Source organism: Mus caroli, chromosome 2 (assembly GCF_900094665.2).
Source record: "Mus caroli chromosome 2, CAROLI_EIJ_v1.1, whole genome shotgun sequence".
In the NCBI taxonomy this organism is placed as follows: domain Eukaryota; kingdom Metazoa; phylum Chordata; class Mammalia; order Rodentia; family Muridae; genus Mus; species Mus caroli.
The window spans coordinates 153,535,040-153,559,002 of record NC_034571.1 but is presented as its reverse complement, the minus strand read 5'-3'; the positions used below and the strand labels follow the sequence as shown (position 1 = coordinate 153,559,002).

Here is a 23,963-nt window from a genome sequence, read left to right as displayed (position 1 = left end):
CCTCCCTCCCTCCCTCCCTTCCTTCCTTCCTTCCTCCTTCCTTCCTTTACTTTCTTCCCATATTTTGATATAGGGTCTTAATTTGTTGTCCAGGCTGACTTGAAGCCTTACTATCATCTACTCTAAGCCTCTGTTTCCTCATCTGTGAATTAAGAATAGTAATACCAAATTTTAGACTCACTGTGCAGACTTACCAGGACAACATCAGTGTTATACAAGTATGGTGCCTGGGTCTCCTTTAAAATATTTTTAAATTAGCTGACACCAACAAATAAAAGTTATAGACATCAGGAGAGAACTATATGATGTCTCAGAGCTTGGGAACCTTGTGTGTTGCTTAAATCGGCATAAACATGGAATTTTAAAATGTGGAATGCATACACCATCTGTGTGCTATGCACTCAGTATACTATACATATTATAATATATAATATATATCATATATAATATATGATTATTATATTTTTGCTTTATATCTACTTCAATTTTCAAGATTTTTTAAAATTGATATTTATGTATTTGTGTGTCTGTGCTCTGCTCTGTGTTCACATGCATATGTGTGGATCTATACCCTGAAAGGCTAGAAAATGGTACCAGGTCTCCTGGAGCTTGGGTTGCAGGTGGTGGTGAGCCACCTGATGTAAGTACCACAAACCAAATTTGGATCCTTTGTCACTGCTGAGCCATCTCTCCAGCCACATTATGTCTACTATTACTTTGCAATTTACAAATGTCTTTCACATAGGTATTTCATGAAATCTTTATGTTAACCCGATGAGAAAATTCCATTTTAAATTTAAGAAAAGGAAGGCTCACAAGACTGACCAGGGACAAGGGCTTCCTGAGAAAGAGAACACAGAGATGCTATTACTAGTGCCATGATCTTATGTTGTATGTGAGATGCATGTGCCAAAGATCCTGAAAGAGACTTCTCTACATGGGAAGAACACCAACAAGAGCCACAGCCTTTTCCCCACAGAGCCATTTCAGAGCCCACGTCTAAAGATAACATGCAATGAGTACAGTTCAAAGTTGCATCTCACCTGAAAGTGTATAGCTATGGCCTCAGATTATAATAGAAAAAGATACAGACAGAAAACCACATAAGAAATATTTTATGCCTTTAAATACACTCTCTGTATAAACGAGACAAGAAATTAAACAGAAGTCATTTGTCTTCTTATAATTGCTATGAAATTTATAATCCACTGGGAAAAATAAGGGCAGAGATTAAGAGAGGAGAGGTTAGAGGTTGTTTTGTGATTGTTTTCCAAACAGGCCTCTTGAGTCCCACTTTTAAATGTAATCTCTTAACACATTTTTTGTTTATACTAATGTCCTATAAAAGGGTTGTGCTATGGAGAGATTTGATTTAAATTCATCTGTACCAGACACAGGAGTAACTGATTATAAAGTAGTCAAATGAAGAATTTATTGAACATAATCTGTCCCAGGTGATCTTTTCTGGGCAATTGAGGCTTGAAGAGTATTTTTTTTCCTTCTTTTAAGTAAATACATGATGGTGATTCCACATGTTGAAAAGAATCATTCTTGCTCTTGATTGGGGTTGTGTAAGTCTTCTCATTAACTATGTGAGCACTGCAGTCTTTATGACATCAAGTCTTCGGTCTAGAAATGTCATTTGCCTCTTCATTTGGGTGGGCCTCCTTTGATTCTCTTTTAGAAGAACACAGGCATATTAACTACACTACAAATGGCAATAGGCTGGGCAGTCAGTCACAAGTAAATGTGTCTCAACCTTGTCTTGAACTCACTGGGTATGCAGCCTGGACTTTTAAACTCATCATTCAGTCACCCTGGACTTGAACTCACTATGCAAGTCAGCCTGCTTGTGAGCCCACCATGAAGAGAGCCTGGTCATGAACCCACCATGTAGACAGCCTAGACTTCAACTTCCTAATCTCCTACTTTATCTCCTGTAATATTTAGACTGCAGATTTCACTACCATGCTTAGCTTCTTGCCTTTGTTTTGTTTTGAATCACCTTTTTAACATACTTTTTGATGTATAGTCTCTTGTGTGACCTGTAGATTTCTGCCTGAAAGTCTCATTCTTTCCATGCCGTTACATTGATGTTTCGAAATTTCTGTTCTCATTGTTTATTGTTAGTATATAAGAATAAAATTGGTTTGAATATTATGAAAAACAGTTATTCCAATTGATTTAACTTACAAAAGAAAAAGAAGAGTAAGTCTTAAATGGAAAAATAACTTACTTCCCATACAAAATAATTTTGCCTGAAAGATTGGTTGGCAAACCCAAGCTGGATGTTTATCAAAGTGCCCAGGGTATGCCCAAAGGAAGTTCCCATATTTGTTCCCATAGGCTGTGTTGCTCTTCAAATCAGGGCCCATCAATCGAGTAGTAGTTATAGCAATTACAACTGAGTGGCAGGTAGGTATGTCAAGATTTGATCTATGTAGGCCTGGCTTTGGACCATGGTCCCACCATGGACTAGTCATATACTCTTAGTAATCATTCATCTTCCAAGATCTTCATTTTCCTCCAATGTAGGCTATGAGCAGAGAGAGCCCAGGGTCTGGCACCCAGGAACAGTTTATTATTTATTTGCAAGAAGAAATATGCTAAGAAAAACCAAAGAGCTTTCTGATACTGGTAATTTAACAATGGGGCAGGCTAACTGTGAGGTAATGAGCTTCCTGGTACAAGAGAATAAAGCACTCCCTATCTAGGATAGTAGAAGATACCCCAAGAGTAGCTCCAGCAGTGTTGGGGTGTTATAATCCTCCCTCCTTGATGATAGAAGGAGAACTAGTTCCCAGGTTTCTCCAGTTCCCTACACATCTGACCCAGAGTCACAAAGGGCTCGGAAGCAGTAGGGAGAAATCATTTTTGGTTTGTTATTTGTTTTTATTTTTGTTTTTCTTTTAAAAAATAAAACAAATTCAGACCAGACTTATCTTTCCATCAGCTGCAGTTTATGATTGCCCATTAAACTCAATTGCTTTCTCTGGAGGCTGGTGTTGGGACCCATCATCTGTAGCCCAATGCCATCTATTCTTGCTTTCCCCAGGAGTGCAGACAGACAAGCCGCCTTCTTGGTATACACTAATTAATTTATCTCATGCTTGTGATTTTACGGCGCTTAAGTGCTGGAGCATTTCTGTTTATTCTTCTTCCTGCAAAGCATCTCACAACGCATAAAGACCATGAATCTCCATTGTAAGCCGCCGTCTGTCTTGGGCTGGAAAACAGCCTGCCGGCTGCCTGATGTCTTGCTGGCACTGTCTCTTACAGCCAGAGTAACACGTCCATTAATTTATCCTTAATGACATTTTGACATACCAATCAGTTCATCAGATGTTCCTTTTGCAAGGCCTCTCCTGCACGGCCGAGCCAGGGTGCCAGGCCACTCCTGATGCATAATACATGAGCCCAGCACACCGCTCAGTGCCTTTAACAGACAGACATGTCTGCCAGTCTAAGACTGCATGTTCCTAATGGCCCCTGCTCCCTGAGTGACCTACCCTGATGCCTTCAGGGCAGTTGTCTCTTGCACTGCAACTTGCTGTGCTTCAAGGAAGCTTGACAGGGCAATGATAGGGTTCTGTGTTCAAAAACATATTTGTGATATTGCCGTTTGGGGGAAATAAGGCCAGCAACCCTTTGCCCCACTCAATGGGCTGAGAGAGCATAAGTTCCAGTAGTAATTCAAGTGGATCTGTGGCAATCCTAATAGCCTGCGTTTCATCAGTATCCTGGCACTACTTAGAAATAAAAATCACAAAGCTACTCTGATAATAATGAATATCAAAAAAGGAAAGGAAAGGAAAATTATCCTTAATGCCTTCTCTCTTCTATCAGCCATACACACAGATATACTACCTAGTGGTTGTGATTACAATGTAGGCACGGTTTTATTTTATTTTATTTTTTTTTTGTATTTTAACTTAATGCAATCCAGTTAGCATTTTTCCATGTTGTTACATAGTTTTCATCTTTAATGGCACTCCATCATTTTAATAGTTGCATAATATTCCATCCAGGGGAAGTATTGTAATTTACTGAGTCGCTTCCCTATTGTTAGACATTTACGAGGCTCTAACGGATTGCATGCTATTAAGTAGAAGCTTCAGAGGAGGTGAGAGACACAGCAGGCTCTGAAGACTGAAGAATTGGGCTTCAAACCCACCTGTTCCCTTTACCCAGTTTATGAGTTTAGAATTAACTCTCTGGGGCCCAGGTTTCTCATCAATAAAACAAAAAAGAACTAACCAGCACTTCCTGGTGCTATTATGAAGCTTCAAGCTGTTTTTAAGGTACCAACCACACACGATGGAGCCTATGAAAAATGAAAGTATTCCATTTAAACAGAGGTACTACTGGTAGGAAAAATTCCCCACTCTGACCCCAAAATATCTGGCAATGCTTACAGATCTTTTCTTTTTTGAAAGCTGGGTTTCACTGTGTAGTATGGACTGGCTTCCAATTGGGAAGTCTCCTGTATTAGTCTCTGAAGGTCTGGGATTATAAGTGTGTGCCAGCACACCCAGCCAGAGACATTTTTAATGTTATATCTGAGAGTAATGGAGGCCCTGGCGTCCAGAAGGTTGAGATCAAGGATGCTAACAAACATTATGTATTATCTAAAATATCTACAATGTCACAGTTGATAGAACTAGTGCATACAGAAGCTAGAGTGGTTCAGAGTCACTTTATTGTCTATGTTAGACCCTTTATTTTCACTATTGTTTATATTTCCTTAGAATAAAGTCTCAAGAGAGTAGAAGATCTTGGTTAAATGGCATTCGTCCTTAAGCTCAGTGACAGCGGGAGGGGCTAAGTGTGGTCCTAGGTAGGAACAGAGGAAGGAGAACAGAGAAGTGGCATCCATTCCTCTCTTGAGCAAGAGATGATGTCCTATAGATGGGTACTGCTCAAAGGACAGAGCCCAGGATCTTCTAACTTGGAACTTGGAACTTGGAAATGTACAGATATTTAGTTTTACCCTAGACTTACAAAATTCTAAAACTCCTAGGATGGAGCCCAACCCAAACTGATGATTGTGATGCATGCACAGGCTGTACAAGCTGGGGAATCCTTGCTATTCACTCCTGTAGAACAAAGCCAGTTTCTACAACAGTACAGAAGAGTCTGTCAAGTACAGCCACTTTGTACAGAATAGTGTGGAATCTGAAGTTATGGGAAGTTTCAAATATGGAGGCTCCATCCATCCATCCATCCATCCATCCATCCATCTATCGATTTATATAACATAATGAAAGCACTTAAAACATGGTGCTAAGTGCTCAGCTAGGTGCTGGAGCACAAAACACAATTAGAAACTAATGTGTCCTGCATCCCTCCTTTCCAGGGCACTGTGCTTCTGGAAGGGGCTCTCTGCAGAGGGCATGGGTTCTTGTGGTTGGCATTGCTCAGTAAGGGACTGAGTATCTTCTGACTTGATATTACAAGGGTCTCTAGGTATGGTAGAGGTGAAGGCCCTAGGGACCTTTCCAGCCCATATAACCTAACATCTTACACATTGTATAAATAAAAACTGAACATCTGGGCACCTGTGGGACCGTCTACCCTGGTGTCTAGCTTGGCTTGTTGTCATGTTAGCAAGATTTGCACAAATAGATTTGGGGGGGGGGGACGACAAGAAGTGCAGACAGAAAAAAATAGTTACCTTGGTTTCTTGGTGTGTTCCTGTCAGGGAGCAGATAAAAGTAAAATGCAGGTGCTGGAGAAATGTCTCAGCAGTTAAGAACTGGCTGCTCTTCCAGAGGTCCCGGGTTCAGTTCCCAGCAACTACATAGTGGCTCACAACTATCTGTATAAAGGGGTCTTATATGTAGGGGTGGCATGTAGGTGTGCATATAGACAGAGCACTCCTACACTTAATAAATACAAAAATAAATATTTTTAAAGGTTAAAAACAAACAAAAACTCTCAGATAATGCCAAAAGAAAAAAATACTCTATTCTTGGGAGTGGATGATGGTGATGACAGTGATGATGATGATGATGATGATGATGACAGTGATGATGATGATGATGATGATGACAATGATGATGATGATTTAGAGTTGAGTATATGAGTATGTGGGTATGAGATTGTATGTACATGTATGTAGAAGACCTGTCATTCCTCAGATGCCATTCACTTTAGATATGTTTCTTTTTCTTTTCCTTTCTTCTTCTTCTTCTTCTTCTTCTTCTTCTTCTTCTTCTTCTTCTTCTTCTTCTTCTTCTTCTTCTTCTTCTTCTTCTTCTTCTTTGTCTTCGTCTTCGTCTTCATCTTCGTCTTCTTCTTTTTGAGATAAAAAGTACATGAGTTCTCCCTTTCTTAGGCTCTCATTGGCCTGGAACTCACCTAGTAGACTAGACTCATTGGCCAACAGGCATTTACCTCTTTCTGCCTCACAACACTGAGATAACAAGCATGGGCCTCTATGTTGGCTTTCTTATATTAACTGGGTTCTGGAGGATCGAACTCCATTCTTCCTGCTTGCAGGGCAAGCACTTTATCAACTGAGATATCACCTCAGACACAAGTGACTATTTTTAATCTGTACAAGTCATGCAGTAGATGAAAATATATCTGATGATTCTACAGATGAGGAAACTCCCATTACCGGCATGAAGATGGAGACTTTATCATGATTACACCAAGAGTTACAACCTAGGCAGTCCAGAGCTAAGGTCAATACTATTTCCATAGCACTAAAATTGGAAAGGCTACCTCCCCAGCCCAGGACTTTCAGAGCTCTGTAGCTTAAAGGCATTCAGGATAGCACCCAGCATCCAAACTGTGGATTCTGTCCTCATTTTTCTACAAAGAGCTGCTTCCCTTCCCACTGTTTATTATTCAACAAGCATCGTGTATAAGGTGTCTTCTGTCAACAGCATGTCCAGGTGTAAGTGCTTGAAAATTCTTTATCACCGTATCTACCCTGGAGCAGTAAGAGAATTTGCAATATTGGACACTAGTTCACACATGAGGAGACTGAGTTAAGGAGAAGTGAGAAACTACCCAAGACTACAGAGGTAGGAAATGACAGACCATGGTTTGAGCTTCAGGGCGTCTAGCTTGAGAGTCTGTGCTTTTCCCACTGGACACTACTTCAGGCTTCTGGGACAGTGTATCTGTCCATATGCACATATGAAAGTGGCCCTTATGTATGCTGCCTGCCCTCTGCTAGGCTGGATCTATCTGGGCCAACTCAGGAGCCTGTCCAGTGGGGTCTAACTGCACTTTCAGTAAAAGAAGAACCTGTTTCAGGAGAGACAGACATGGTTAGGAGACAAATGCAGACATAGACCGGTAACACAGAGAGCTAGACAGCAGAAGGCTGGAGGTGACAGGTGGTAGCCATGGTCCCTTGGGCATTCAAACCAAAATAAGATCTGCTGCTGCTGCTGTTGCTACTTGTGTAAGTTTGCCAACCTTGGAAAAGAGGGACACTCCAACACAATGAGAGGGGAAGGCCCCAAAGTCTCAGAATAGGTACCTAACAGAGGCAGTGGGCAGACAGGATGCGCAGTGTGAGATGTGAACTCGCTGCAGATATGCACATGTGTGGGTGTCCGAATGCCTGGGATGAAGGGAGCCAGGTGAGAAAGCCGTATGCTTTGATTGACAGAAGAACAACAACAATATTCTTAGAGAGCATCCAGACACTTGACTACCTGGGTTTGAGTCTCATCTCTGCCTCTGGAAAGTTTGGGAATTTTTATGCAATTTTTTTTAAGTCTGCCTGCCCTGTTCCTTCATCTGTGAGGTGTTGGCAATACTGTTGTTACCATATAGTTATTAGAGCTAAAGCTCTGATACACTGTGCCCACAGTCCTTGAACAGTACCCGGAATAAAGAAAGCCCAGTGCAAATGCTTATTAAATGGGCACAATATGTGTATTATCTATTTTATTATAATTGTATTAGTTTCTTAAAGCTACTATGACAAAGTGCTGCATGCTGGATGGCTTGAAACAACTAGAATTTCTCCTCCACCCTGGAGATAAGACTCAACTAGTAAATTTTTGCTGTGCAGGAATAGGACCCTGAGTTTGGTCCCCAAGCAACATGAAAAAAAGGGGATGCTTGTTGGACTTGTTCTCTTAGCATTGCCAGGGTAGAGACTAGTGACTCCCTGAGCAGGTTGGCCAGCCAGCTTAGCATCCTCAGCAGCTCCAGGCCAATAAGATGCCCTGCCTCCAAAATCCCAAGGTGGCTAGTTCTTGAGAAAGAACATCCATGTTGAACTTTGCTTCCATACAGATCAAATACAATTTATGTATATCCACATGAACATATAAATACATGAAGATTAAATAGTCTTTTTTTCAAGACAGGGTTTCTCTGTATAGTCTTGGCTGTCCTGGAACTCACTCTGTGGCCAGTCTAACCTCAAACTCAGAAATCTGCCTGCCTCTGTCTCCCAAGTGCTGGGATTAAAGGTGTGTGTACCTCTGCCTGGCTTAAGATTAAATAAAATTAAATAGCATTTAAGGATGGCTGGTGATTTGTGGTGGTCCTTGGCTAGAAGCTACATCATTCCAGTCTTTGCCTTGTTGTCATGAGGTATGGGAGCTTACTCCCACAGTAGTCTGACAAGGACGACAGTGTTAATGTCACACTGTCTGCCACTATTGTCTATGTGTTAACTATTTTACCATCCCCAACTCGGTGTAAGAGAAAATGCTGTAATACACTATAAACCCTGTGCACACTCATGACCTCTTTGACTCTGAGAGGATGTGGCTCAGACTCTACCTCAGTCAAGAAATCTGAGTCAGTGGAGTTTGGGTTTTGAGGTTTTTATTTTGCTGTGTTTGTAAGAGAGTGGAATTGTGTGTAACATGTACTAAATCTGCTTTTATAAAAATTTATTTTCACTCACAATTTATATATATATATATATATATGTATATATGTGTGTGTATGTATGTATATATATACATATATATACATACATATGAACCATATATATACACATATGAACCATATATATATATATATATATATATATATACACACGCATATATATGAATCATATATAATGTGCTTTTCCTGTATTACCACCACCAACATTATCCTCTCTTACCTCTTCTCCCTCCTGCCAAACCACTAGTTCTTTGCAATAAGTTCCTCTCCTACTCTCGTCCGTTACTTTTAATGGCTGACTTGCATGAGGATGGGTGGGTGGGGTTTACTTACTTGGGGAAGAACACTTGACCACTGGGTACACCACTGAGGATTATGACTTCTTCTCTCCCCACAACTATTTACTGCCTCTCACTTCTCAGAGAGGAATGGGGCCTCCTGCACTGTATTCCCTTCCATACCGGAATGTTGTGGGGCTCATCACTGAGCAGGCTGAGTCCAGGCAACCACTGTTGTTGTGCATTCCTGGGTGCAACAACTATGTCATGTTCAGAAGACAGCGTTTCATGGCTCTCCTTCTCATCTTTGGGCTCTTTCTGCTCCTCTTCAGTGATGTTCTCTAAGGCTTGGAGAAGGCAAAATGGATCCCTCAGTTAGGGATGAACACTCAGTACTCAGCTGTTCTCTTCCCTTTGATCTGCTTTGATGCTCTATGAGTCTCTGCATTAACTGTTGCCACTTTCAACAGAAGCCTCTCTGATCAAGACTAGGAGAAGCACGGGTCTTTGTATGTAAGCGTAAGTATTTAGAGGGCACTTTGTTACCTTGTCCGTGCAGCAAACCAATAGCAGTGTGCTCGCCCTCTGGCCTCTGACCTTCTCATGGGCTGGTGATCAGGTTTACAGTGCAAGGCAGGAGCTCCCTCCTCGCCCCAAACCTCAATGCCAACCGGACAGCTGCCAGCCAGCCCTCTATCGGTCATCACTATTGTACTGGTGGCTACAAATTTCCTGGTAGGTTAGTATCGCAGCTCAGAGGGCTCACAGTTGGGGAAAACGATTGATAGCTTTTATCCTCCAGCAGGCAGCCGGCTTTTCCTTCTGGCATTATAGGAAAGCTAGCCAGCAGGAAGGAAACTTCAAGCTCACTTACAGCTTGATTTCTCAGTGTCCTGCCATCAAAGTGTGTGGTTTCCTCAGCATAGGGTAGAGTCATCTAATTTGCATCTCTAATCCCATCCCTAGAGGAGAGGTAGGAGAATGCTGGAACAGGTGTCTGAGTTTAAAGGCAAGAAGCAGGGACTAGGTTCTGTGGCTCCTACCTGTGTGCTGTGTGCTTTGACTAAACACCCCCTGTGCAGGCTTAGTAAGAGAGAGTCTCTTCTATGAAATGGGAGACTAGTGTAGTCCTCTTTCAGTTATGAGGAGCAATCCTAGATAGAGAATCAGTCATGTGGCCTATCGCTGTACATTCTATCTGTAAAATGTATGAAGAAGGCTTACTTTTAATTAGTGTGTAGCCACCTTTATCCTTCCTCTGTCTCTCTGCCTCTGTCTGTGTGTGTCTCTCTCTCCCTCCCTGCTTCCCTACTCTTTCTTTTTGTATTCTATGAGGCGCTATAATACCTTCTTGCTTCAAGGTTCAACTCTCTGAGAGTTACCAAGATATTCTGCCCAAAGATGCTACTGAAGGGTGGGTCAGAGTCAAGGCCCTCTGGGAAGGAACAAGTGCCTGCTCACTGGGCAGACCCAGGAGAGTGTACATGGCTGGTCATTTCCGGAAAAAGTCTTTAAAATGAGTCAGCCAAAATTTCCAGTAGTAATGTGGTTGCTGCATAATTCTGTTCCAAGACAAGAAGAGATGGAGGAGGGGATGAGAGTGGTGTAGGTCTCCCTCACTGCCTCTATGCCAAGAAAGTTTCCCAGTCTGTGTTTCAACTCTTCTCGCAGTGGGCACCCTCATCTCCTCGGCAGGAGCTGGAATGAACTCCTGTCTGTTTTGTTTTAGTCAGGATACCCTTCCTGTCTAGCAGCCACAGGTATAAAACCTCAAACCTCATGAACAAAGGGGAAGAAAATTATTTGAGGAAAGGGATGAAGAAGTCTACAACAGGAGAGAGCCCTTTTTAGTTGGTTCAGATTACTGTCTTGAGACATTCTCCAGCTCTAGGAACGTGGTGCAGAGGCGTCCATAAGGCTTCTGTGTTCTCTTTTCTTCAGCTTTTGGTACCCCCTGCTGGTGAAATCCTGAGACCTAATTGACAAGAATCACAACACCAATAGAGAAATTTTTGCAAGTTCAGAAAAGTCACACGTACTTGTACTTGAGTGTTAAAAGCCCTGAGGATCCAGACCTTAATTAATGAGAGGACCACCCCAGGAGTCATGACTATTTTATGATGTTGGGGTGTTTTGTTTTATTTTTAATGTTCTGTGACTTGGGATAGTCTGTGGGATCTAAAGTTAACAACAACAACAAACAAACAGACAGACAGACAGAAAGATTTCTGTAAATATTCCACTAATTAGGCCAACATTGTAAGAATAAAATACTGAGTTATCTACCCAACATATTTCGAGGCACACACTGATGCCGTGCACTGTTCCCCTTCTCTTTGCCTGTACTCATCTGCTTTTGAAGTGGTTATAATTTGTACTTAGAGCAGGAAAACCATCTTTTCTACACTTCAAGTCATAGACTCTTTCGATGGAAATTTGTGCAACAAATTTATCGAGTGTGGGCTATGTGCCAGGTCCTCAGCAAGCAACTGGAGTAGGCATGTGGAGCCCAAACCCCTTCTCCCAAGAGGTGCTTCCTAGTGGGTGAGAATTGAGTGACTAACACAGGAGGGATGCAGGCTTAGCTGATAGGGTGTCGATAGGTTACCTGGTCACCAGCCAGAGTTCAAGCCAAGGTTTAACTCTCTCATAGCACCAAACATTTCTTCTCTGCATTCTCCATCTCTGTGATTCTCTATGTCTGCACTTAATTATTTAATGCTTGTCTTTGCCATTTATCTCTGGATTTGTTGAGGGTCAAGGTGAAGAGGACAAGGCTTTCTTCACTTAACAGAGCTTGATACATGTATGTGCTCAAATATCTGTTCAAAGAATGAGTCAGCCGGAGAGGAGAAAATTACAGTTCTGTTAGTGGAGCAGCAAGAAGCCTCAGAGAAGGTCTGACATTGGAATGACTTTCAACTTGAAGGATGAAGAGAAATGCCCAGTGGAAAGGAATAAGAAAGCATCCAGGCCAAGTGTCCTGAGCAATGTGGGGTAGAGGGACATAATTCCTGTTTGCTAGGAGGTATGGATGGGAGGCGAAGCTGAAGCCCAGTCCACATTTTAAAGATGTTGGGTATTTTCAGATTTGAATTTTCTCCAGAAGAGAAAAATAAATCAATAAGAGGGAAAGATAAGTTAAATTCTTTGGTAATGACAAGAACTATCAATTTTTTCCTGTTACTGGTATTAGTTTTAATTTTTAAATTTTGAATTTCAAAGGATAGAGATAGGTCTCTAGCTTTGAGTTTGTTTTCTTTTCTCTGTGCCTCTTCCATTTCCACCTTTAAGGCTGTGCTTATTGCCAAAACATTCATAAAGGATGTCCATTACCAAAACACTCACACAGGACTCCTATCACCAAAACAAGCAGGAAGTTTCAGCCAGCCATGGGCTACATGCCCAGGACACTGCTATGGTTTGTAGGAGCGCCATCCCAACCCCAAAGGATTGTGTGTTAGACCGTGGACTGCAATGCTATGAGGTGCAGTCAGGCTTAGTGGAGGTCCTTAAGTCAAAGGAGGGTATTTAAGACCACAGCCTATGCAAATATTGTGCTTCCTGGCTCTTGTCCTGAGAAGTTTGCTCTGCCCGCTATGAACATATAAAATCTTCAGTTCTTGCTAGAGGCAAAGAAGCACGTGGGGTCACCCAGTCAATGACTAGTAAACCTTTCCTCTTAAGAAGTTTATTGTCTCTGGTATGTTTTTATGTAAAGGTAGTTAATATAGATATCATATAGTAGATGTTTATAGCTTAGTTGTAAAATTTTTTAAAATACCTCCATGTTTGGAGAGGTTCAGTCTTTCCTTTATTTTCTTTTCTTTTTCTATATAAGTATTTGGCTCAATCCAAATATTTCTATAAAATGTCATTTTTCTAAGAAGCAGTGGGACCTCTTTTGGATATTATTATTCCTTTGGAGGCTGATGATTTGTGTTGAAGACAACTCTCTCTATATTATTCTACCCTGAATGGAAGGAGATTGGCTGGAAGTTCTGCCCCGAAGGAAATATTAAAGCCTCTGATTCATTCTCATTTGTAGTTCTCAAGTTAATTCTCTTATCAGATTTCCTTTTATTTCCTGCTGGGGCAATGTGAGCGAGCTTCGATGGAGGCAAAATATCTGCTGTATATCCTTTCAAATTTATGATTATGAAGGTCACATATACATTTTTAAACACATGCTTTTTGATAATGGATGAAGAATAAAATTTTGAATTCCATCAGATACAAAACTGTTCATTTGTCTTATGTTGCTCTTCTTCTTGGCTGTTGATTGACTGATGATGGTAGAAAGGGCCAGGCTAAGCAAGGCTGGATTTCTTGTCCTTCTGCTGTCTACCTAAAGTAGTTCCATTGATTCAGCAGTCTGCCTGGGGCCAAATTAATGACCAAAAACATGTGTTTCTTTTCTTGAGTGCAATTCCTTCCCCAGGGCCAATTTTTAGGAATAAATAAATGAAGAATTCCACTTTAGGCTGCATGAATCTTCAGATTATGGCCAAATGAAGAATTATAAAAGCTTTTTTTCTTCTCAGTCCTAGAGCCAGGTTCACTCTGTCCTTTTCTCTGCCATGTTTTCTGCAGCAGAAATGTGTTCTTCAGGGGCTCCCTCAGAGGGGCCCTTTGACACCTGTAGCTTTTAATTAGATTCAGCTAAAGAGAACTGCTATAGGAAGTCAGAGGATGGGGAGAGAGGAGCCAGGGTATTGTGGCCTGTGATTGCCTCTGTGTGTTCTTCTAGGTCTGACTAGAAAACCTCTGCCCTTCTGGATTTCCCTTTCCAGCTCTTAGGGATTCTGATTAGGTCTCCCCTGCTTGTCCCTCGGGGCTCCTATGTGGGAAAAGGTCTCTTGTCTCTGTGTTACATCATCTTTCTGTCCCCAACAACCTTTTTTAACAGTCCTTTTTATAAACAAAGACTTTTTAAATTATCTTCATTTAAAAGTGCCATCTGTCATTCTATATAGTCTATACCTACATATTAGACCCTTGTTCTTAGGAGGAGGCTGTCAGTTGGGAGTTTGGTCCCAGATAAATCCTTCTAAAACACTTCTCCATCCAGATTTATTTTTTCCTTCAATGCTCCTTGTCGAAGGGAGATGTCATTAACTCTTGAAATGACCTATCTCATGATTAGGGCATGGTTTCTATGTTACAGTTACTTTCACCTCTTTAGGATGTTTGTTATTTCCAGGCTGAAGTAAGAATAGCAAAGGTTAAGGTTAAAGCCAGGTTCTGTGAAGACTAGAGCAGTAGACTCAGAGAGTTATCCTTGAGAGACTTATTTAGCCTATAGCTTTCCATCTGCTAGGAATATAATGACTATATTTAGATATATGCATGTTGGAAAAACCCATAGAGACCACATGGAAGGAAGGGTCACCATATTTTTATCTTCTGTGATATACCTAAGCCCCGTCATTTTAAATTTAAGTGAAATAGATTTTTTTTAATCCATGAAAGAAGAGGCCTTTGACCTTTTTAGTTCCCCAGCGAGGAATCAAAGTCACTGTCACTTGGTATAATTCAAAGACAGGTGGAATTCCACAGTGGAACTGCCGGGGAGGGGGTTGAGACATTAGAATGTGATCAGCTGAATCAGCAAGGATTTCATAGCAATGTCCATGTGATCGCTGTCATTTATGTGCCCGGTACTGTGTTGTATTTTATGTGCTGCCTCATTTAATCCTTACATCTGTATGAGGCTAATCCTCATTGTGTACAAGAGTTCAATGAACAGAGAACAGTAAAACTGAGCCAGGGAGGCAACAGAGGTAAGCTCTGAACCCATGTCTGTCTAATGCCAAAGGAGGTTTAGCCTCAGTAGTTGGTGTCAGGACTACTAGAGGATCTTAATGGCTATATCTTCAGGTAATTCCAACTTACACCAAACTTTGAGAAATACTCTGATACACTATTTATTATTATTATTATTATGGCCTCCCTGGTTCTCTAGGACTGTTGCTCCTATAAGAATGTCTATGAGTCGAGTCTAGCTCTGGCTTCTCTTTCTTTGAGCAAAGAGACTACTAATCTTTACCCTCGCCAACTATCAGCCCCTACTTTAGTCTACTGCTCTATAATGAGTTCTTTTATTAGTCAACCTCTGAGGAAGGCTGAACTGTATCTCTTATGAAATACCTATGCCTTATCAGTTAAAATGTAAGTAAAGTAGATTGTTAGGTCCATAAAAAACCTTTGACCTTTTAGTTCCCTAGTGGGAAATAAAAGTGTCTATCACCTGGTATAATTAAAATAGAGATAGAATAGGTGGGTGGTGTTTAGTTGCATGAAAACAGAAGGAGCCTCCTGACTTCTTCCTCCCTCTAAGAAAGTGGGGAGTCTCTCTGATTTCCCATTATAAGTTCAATTATATACCATGCTCATTCTATGGATAGAAAAACTTAAGTTGCATATTTCCAACTAAATAAATTGAAATCGGCCTTGCCTCTGCTTTTATTGAATGAACTAAATATGGTACTGAGAATGGGGGATGAGGAAAGAGACCAACCTCTCTTTCTAGTCCTCTAATGCAACTAGAACCATCTGACTGTGATTTTTCCCTTGCACATGTCCCAAAGGAAGCTGGCTAAGAAGCAGAAGGAGACCCAGAGTGGAGCCCAGAGGGAGATGGGTCCTGTGGCCTCGACTGACAAGCCTACCGCCAAGCTCAGCACCAACCGCAATGATGAAGGCTTCTCCTCCAGCTCTCAGGATGTTAATGGATTCAGTAAGTCAAGCCACCTAAGGTGAATGGAGTGTCCAGGGTCAATTTTGGTCCTGGTGCCTCTCCTGTGGATCCCACACAATGAGCAAGTCTGGGAAAGCATGCAATCAGAGTGCTTTCCTGAGATATCATAGGTGAGCGGTCTTTTCCCTGGCAAAACTTTAGGGTATCCCAATCTGATGTAAAAGGCATATTTGCATATTTAAGATTATAGGACTGGGGGTGTAGTTCCACCAATAGACATGTCACATGAGCATGAAGACCTGTGTTTGAATCACCAGGATACAAAGAAAAAGTTAGTCAGGGTGGCATGGGGAGGTGGAGACAGGGGGATTCCATAGGGTTTACTGACCAGCCAGTCTAGCCTAATCATTGAGCTCCAAGTCTTATGAGACACCATGTCTCAAAAATAAGGTAAAGAATGATTGAGGTAGTTATATTAACTGCTGATATTCACATACATATGCATGTACACACATGCAAATATGTGCATATATCTATAAACCATATATACTAAAAAACAACCAACTAGAGTCTATGCCTAGGCAGATATAATGGGAACAAGTCATCCTGGATAGAGTCAGGTCAGGGAGTTAAAAATAAAAACAGTTACTAAGAAGAAGGAGGAAGTAGAAGAGGAGGAAAAGGAGATGACTTTAAGGCAAAAAAAAATTCCATACAGAAGTTATTGGCTGGCAATTTTCAAAACTATTTCACATTCCCTGTGTAATGTAGATGAGTCATGGAATGTCTATGTCTCTGGCCCTAATAGTTCAGAAACTGAGTTTAAAGTAACAATCTCTAAAATCACAAGACTACTAGGTTCAATGTCCATACTGAAAACTGTGTTCCCAAGCATGGTTTTATTAGGTCAAGACTATCTTCATCATCATGCAGAGTTAATAAGGTGTCCTTGGCTAATATAAGTAGTTTAAATGCCATGGTTGGTCCAACCAAAGGAGAACTCCATGGCTGGGTAGTTACAAGCCTGTTTGGTGACCAGGCTTGAGAAAATGTCCTTTTGCTCTACTTTTTCAACCATGCTATACACTAGTTCCTTCCTGGATCTGATAATAAGATAGTAAATTTTCACCATTTATCTTATACATTGTAGACAGAAGAAACAATATTTCATAAAGACTGCTTTAGATATGGTCTGTGTGGGAGATGCGGAGTGACAAGAGCACTAGAGAATAAAGGAAACCAATATAAATGCCGCACCATCTATTATGAAGACACACTGGGTTCATTTGTGCCATCAGCCTATGAGACACTTAGTAGGGCTGATCTTATTTGGTAGGTGAGATATGATTGCCTCAGATTCCCAGAATTACATAGATCATTTCTCAAGGATCCAAAATCCCTAGGCTGGAGCATAGCATTAAACTTGAAAGGTTTTTCCAAGCAAAATGATGCATGCGAGACAGGACAGGGACTGAGGGCCATGGATCTTTTAATACTACCCAAGTGGTTCTTAGAGACACCCTAGTTAAGTACTCAGAACTTTGAGGATGGCAGTGATTATGTTCAAATGGAGGAGTGTTGTCTTTTTGAGCAAAGATTTGTTTAAATCGTCTATATCACCCAAAAGAGGCTAAGAAGAAAAGAATACTCATATCCTTTAACTACATTCACCAATTAGTAATATTTTTTCAATATTGATATCTGGTTGCACTTTCTCTCACTGAACAGATTTTTCTGAGCTATTTAGAAGTTAAGTTGAGGATGGAATGTTTCTAGAATAATCCATCCCTAGAGAATTGGGTATGTGGTTCCTATGATATAAAACAGCTCTTCATCATAGCACAATAGAATTAGACTTCTGTAAGAGCTATGACATCATTCCAATGATATTGAAGATGCAAGTCCACTTTTAAAGTTCCTGTGTGTCCCCAGAATATGCTGGAACTTGTGCTGTAAATCAGGATCCAACCAAGGTGCTCATTTCCATTTGGTTTTCCTAAAGTCCTCTGGCCTTAATTTTCTTTCAGGACACTTTTCAAAAGTCTGAGGCAGTTGTTCCATAGAGTGGTCCATGAGACAGAGTTGTCTTATTTTCATTTAAGACATTAGATTTCATTTAAGTTAATCATTTTAGAAAAAAGATACACAACATGGTGGTATTGTTTACTGCTCTAAACTTTATCAATAGCCACATGATATCACTCTACTCCTATTGACCATGTAAGTTTGAATACAACTTAAGGTTTAATAATGGTTTTAAGACAAAAATCTAAAAATATACTGACGACCTTATGAGCAAATTTTAAATAATTTTTGCCTCTTCTTGGAGATAAGAGACAATCTATGGTCTCTTTAACCCTACATATAGCCTATTCCTGTCCTTAATCTGGGTGAATTACCCATATTCATATATTTGACAGGATTCAGGAACGGGATGGAGACACAGAACCAGAGAATCACAGAGGAGCTGGCTAGGAAGTGACCTTGGTGTGTACTTGAAGAAAGGTTGATCCTGAACTGCACTGAGCTGTCCTGGTTCTTTGAGCATTGCAAGTTTAGCCTTAAAAAGGACACTAGTTGTAGTTATTCATACCAAGACTCTCCTGCACATCCCAGCCTTGTGTGCACAGTTTTTCCCTGTTCTAAAAGTTCCCCAGGAAGGCATCAGATACAGAAAGATTATGGTCCAGCAAGCATGACAATCACTGTGACCCTGAAATTGCAGGTCTTAAGTCTCGAGCTTGCTAGTCATATGGGAAAACAACCTAGGTCGCACTGTTTCCTTGGATTTCAAAGAGAAATACAACCACTGTTTTTATTGTGGATAAAAAGTTAGACCCTCAAGATAAAAAACTCTTCACTAATGAAAAAGAAAGGGTAAAAACCTGCAGCGAGGTCTCCTGGGATGTTCTAAAGGTCAAAGCTAGTCTTCCCAAACCATCAGACGTGTCTGCTGTCCATATCGGATATCTGTATGTATCGGTATACACATGTATACATAAACCATATGCATTCCTATGTATCTGTATATAGATATTTATTTTATTGATATTTCTTTTTTAAAGTCAGGAAAAAATTTCAATTGACTGGTTATATTCAATTATTATGAAATCATGCATTTGTTTGAATCACTAAATATTTTAGAATTCTTTCTAGGCATCTAGTGTCTTCAGACTGCAGCTATAAATATACTCTAGGGATTTTTGTTCAATGCCCTAAAATGCATCAGGTAACGTTTAAAATGCCCTGTGGGACCACTGGGATGAGTTTTGAAGGGGGAAAAATGTAAGTAATGCTTACACTAGAGATGTAAAAATTGCTTCTGAAATCACCCTGATGTATGTAAAATTGAATCTATTTTCGTGACATTAGGGAAGTGGCTGTCTGGTTTCTGAATCGGCATCTTTAAGAGTGACTGAGATTATGTGCAAATTCTGAAGCAGCATAGTGGGAGGGGGGGCAGAACATTCCTTACATCGGGAAGGATTATAGAAAGACATACCTTGGGCAATTATTCCATTATTGAGCAGGTGGGCCCTACCTTTATTCAAAGTCTGCCTCTTCCTGCTTAGGTCTGTTTTCTGGTCTTATCTATTACCAGTGACTGTTATGTTTGGCAACATCTATTCAGTCAAGCCTCTCAATGTTGTATAGGAACAACGACCTCTGGGGCAGTGGGGTGACAGGGCTCTGTCAGACATGGGCTGTTGCTGTGGAGTGCTTAGGCATTCTTTTAAAAGCTGTGCATGTCACATTTCAAGGACAAACAATGCACATTGTTTTCCATTTAAAGAAAAGCTGGCTTTTTATTAGGTAATCTGATTTTGATCTTGGCTGCCTGGAATACTTGTAATTTTTTTCCCTGTGATCTTTTGCTCACTGGGATTGTTTTCTGGGTCTTTCTTCAAGTACACTCCTTACACATCAGGCTTATGTCTGCTTCTTTATCTTTTGTATTTCTGTCTTCTCCTTGCTCATTTTCAGACTAAACAAAATGCTGCAAAACAAATCGCAGTTGAATCACTAGGACATGGGGGCCTGGCTGTTCTGTTCACCTTTCTCATAGGGCATTTAACTTCCTGTTTTACTGGCTACCATTAGTTAGCACTCCCTCAGAGATAGAATTACAGGTTGTGAACCACCTGATTTGGACACTGAAAAACAAACTCAGGTCCTTTAGAGAGCAGCAAGCAAGCACTTTTAACCACTGAGCCATCTCTTCTGCCTCCAGATAAATATTTCTATTTGTGCAACATATTTCAACAGTAGACCCTTATTTTCTTTTTTTATTAATTGAATGTTGTATACTCCATATTCCATTCCCCACCACCATCCACCCTCTGGCTGCTCCACATCCCACACTTCCTCCCTACCACACCCCATCTCCATGTGGATGCCCTCACCCCCACCCCATCCCCCGACCGCTAAACTCCCTAGGGCCTCCAGTCTCTTGAGGGTTAGGTGCATCATCTCTGAGTGAACACAGACCTGGAAATCCTCTGCTGAATGTGTGTTGGGGGCCTCATATCAGCTGATGTATGCTGCCTGTTTGGTGGTCAAGTGTTTGAGAGATCTTGGGGTTCCGGATTAATTGAGACTGCTGGTTCTACCGGAACGCCTTTCTCCTCAGCTTCTCTCAGCCTTCCCTAATTCAACAATAGGGGTCAGCTGCTTCTGTCCATTGATTGGGTGCAAATATCTGCATCTGACTCTTTCAGCTGCTTGTTGGGTCTTTTGGAGGGCAGTCATGATAGGTCCCTTTTTGTGAGTGCTCCATAGCCTCAGTAATAGTGACAGATCTTGGGACCTCCCCTTGAGCTGGATCCCACTTTAGGCCTGTCGCTGGACCTTCTTTTCCTTAGGCTCCTCTCCATCTCCATCCCTGTAATTCTTTCAGACAGGAACAATTATGGGTCAGAGATGTGACTATTGGATGGCAACCCCATTCCTCACTTGATGTCCTGTCTTCCTGCTAGAGGTGGGCTCTATAAGTTCCCTCTCCCTACTGTCTGGCATTTCATCTAAGGTCCCTCCCTTTGAGTCCTGTGAGTCTTTCACCTCCCAGGTCTCCGTAGATCCTTATTTTCATGTCATAGATAGCTTATAGGTTTAATATTGTGCCTGTTCTACGTGTAGGGAAACTGAAATCCAGAATACATACCCTTTGACAAGTCAGAATCAGGACACATTTGTCCTTGTATCCATTAAAGCCTATTTACCCAGTTCATCCAAGAATTTAGGAATGTACTCAACAAGGGCACTCATGATAAAGCAATAGTTAAAAAAAAAAGCCTAAGATCAGACAATTATAAATAAAAACAAAGTCAAGTCAATGGAACGCCATAATATAATTATATCATAATTAAAATCTAAATATGCATTCTAGATCACACAGAGATCATCAGACATTGGACCATTAAGTATGCTGCTAAGTCAGAAGTTTGAGAAAAGTAGTTATAAATTGGAAACTCACATCACAAATAACCATTTTTTTTCAAAATATACTTATTCTATTATTTTTCTCTGTATGTGTGTGTGTGCCTGTGCATATGTGCATGCAGGTGCCTGCAGCAGGTACTAATTTTTAAATATGGATCTGTCTCTGAACTTTCTGGTAGCAAACATTCAAGAAAGAGGATAATTTGGGGAAGACCTTACTATGCCCTGGAACTTTTGCTTTGTGTAAATCCTGCTCTTAAGCTTCCTTGAAATTTTGTAAATTCTGTACTACCTCCATTTTGAAAATGAAGAAACCAAGTTTAGGAGAGCAAAAGGAGACATGCTCAAAGTCACATCTCACAGAAGTAGTAGAGATGAGATTAGGAGCCAAGTGGAGTTTTCTACCCTCAAACCAGAGCCATGACTTGTAGTTTGACAACTGCCAGCTTCACTGAGTGAGCTCTTTGGCACTTGCAGAGACAGATAGCACCATTTTTCAGTGATAATGTGGGTAAATTTTTTATCATTGAGCAGCGTTACTGACATGGAGTCAGTTAGATTGTTATAAGGTGTTGGGCTTGGTCATGATCATCTAAGTCCAGCCTCACAGTGACCCCATCCAGAACTTGTGTGTTACTGAATCCACTTGACTAATACATTTTCCTAAAATTGTTTAAAGAATTGTCAAAGAAATCTGTGTCTGATAGCATATATTCTCCTTTCCAAACTAGACATCTTTGTCTTTAATCATTATCAATCCCTCTACAATGAAGCTGGGAGGAAAACAAAAAATACAAAGGCAAGATAGCCCTGCAGAGTGTGAAGACCGTGCCACCTCCCATACCCTCTATTCATCTAAATGCCTGCATCAGATCACCTGCCCAGTGAATGCTCTCACAGACAGAGTTGCAGGAATTGTCCCTCTAGGAGCTTCCTAGGAAAGCCAGACTCTACATAAATGGTTTCATATTCATTATTGTTGTGCTGGAACAGTCTGCAAGAAGATACAAAAATGAACAAACAGGGATGGCTTCTGGTCCCTGTCTCACAACAGGGCAGGGAAACAGAGGTCCAGACAATCAGCATCTTTGCTGTATGACTTTGTGTTGAAGCAACCAGCACAAAGGACTCCAGGGCTCATCTCCTGTCTTTGTGCCCAAAATACACCCAGGAGCACACTTCAAGGACAGAGATGAATATTGTTTTCCATTTAAAGAAACACTAACCTTTTCTTCAGTAATCTGATTTTGATCTTGCAGCCTTGCATACTGATAATTTTTCCCAACATTATTTTGTTCCCTTTCTGGATACTTTTTCAGCTGTTGTCCCTGTATATTGTGCTTATGTCTTCTTCATCTTGTGTATTCATGTGCCATCTTCTCGTGGTTCATTTCAGCCCAGACAGAAATGCCCCAGGAGCTGTTTTCTTCTGATGAGGAGAATGGCCCCTGAACCCCGAGGCATATCCCTGCCTCTCAACAGACAGAACTCATAAAATGATTTCTTTGGACACAGTCAGGGAATACTCAAGTTTGAGTCTATCATAGGATGGTTGAGCAGAGATGAGGCAGGTGGCAGGCAGTGTCAGGCAAAATGCAGCCTTATTTATTTTAGAAATATGTTGTATAACTAGAGAAATTGACATAGGAAAGATAGATCAGGACTTTAAAATGTTAGGGAGATTGGAGTGGATTGTGGCAAGCTCCCTGAGGTGAGCTAGCTACAGAATTGAATCTTGGCCTTCTCTGGGGATAACTGTTGACTTGATATCATGTGATGCTAATGACTGTTAGCTCCACTAGGGACCTTATCTGGGTCTGTTATTTTGCTGAATAGTTTCATATATAGTATCTAGACCCCCAAACATCATGGCTAGGTCAAATTGTTACCCTTGTTATCCTGATGTTATAAATAACATCATCATTGTTATAAAGACAGCCTAAAATCCTAAACATGGTTCCTGGGTCCTCTCTGGTTCCTTATAAGAAAACACTCTGACCCATCGGATACTCATTGACAATTTATTTATATGAATGAATGAGTCAATGAACAAATGATGGAATTGGGATTCATTCGAAGATGTCTCTAATTCCAGAGCGTTATACTTTTCTCGGAGTGAATTTCATCTTCCATGAACCTGAAATCTGCCACTATAATTTCAATTCTTTTATTTCTGCTTACTCACCTGTGTACCAATCAGTAGCCCAGTGCTGGCTTTGTCTGCCCTCTGGTGTTGGATAGGGTAATGGAATCAATCACCCTCACCCCATCTATTTAACTGTTAGACTGAAGTTTCTAGCTCTTCTTACAAGCTAAACAATTCCACTTCAGTCATCAGGCCTCAGAACACACACCCCTGTTGTCAACCTGCTCAAAACAGTTGACCCTTCTATTTATTGACCAAATTCATGGACCTCCTACTCCAAGCTGGGACTCCCAGATAACCATGACCCTCTACTTCAGGCTGTGACTGCAGAGAGCTGTCATCTCCCTCACACTGGACTCCAAACTAGCATCCAAAATACACTGTCCATGTCTGAATCAATGTCCAAGAATCTACCACATGCCTGCCTACTGTAAATGCCATGATTCCAGTGAGGGCTGGTATATCTGTCCTATGTGAAAATGACTTTTCAGACCCAAAGGGAGGAAGAATTGATGTCTCATCCATGCCA

General features: G+C 41.0%; 1 protein-coding gene across 12 annotated transcripts in view; it reads left to right on the top strand.

The window, feature by feature from the left end:
* Window positions 1-23,963, top strand: part of Ptprt (protein tyrosine phosphatase receptor type T) — a 1,083,833-nt gene that overhangs the window by 935,546 nt on the left and 124,324 nt on the right. For all 12 annotated transcript variants that reach the window (XM_021156881.1, XM_021156878.1, XM_021156880.1 and 9 more), the window contains one exon: window positions 15,740-15,888. In XM_021156881.1, coding sequence (XP_021012540.1) covers window positions 15,740-15,888 — 149 coding nt within the window. The remainder of the gene's footprint in view (window positions 1-15,739; window positions 15,889-23,963) is intronic.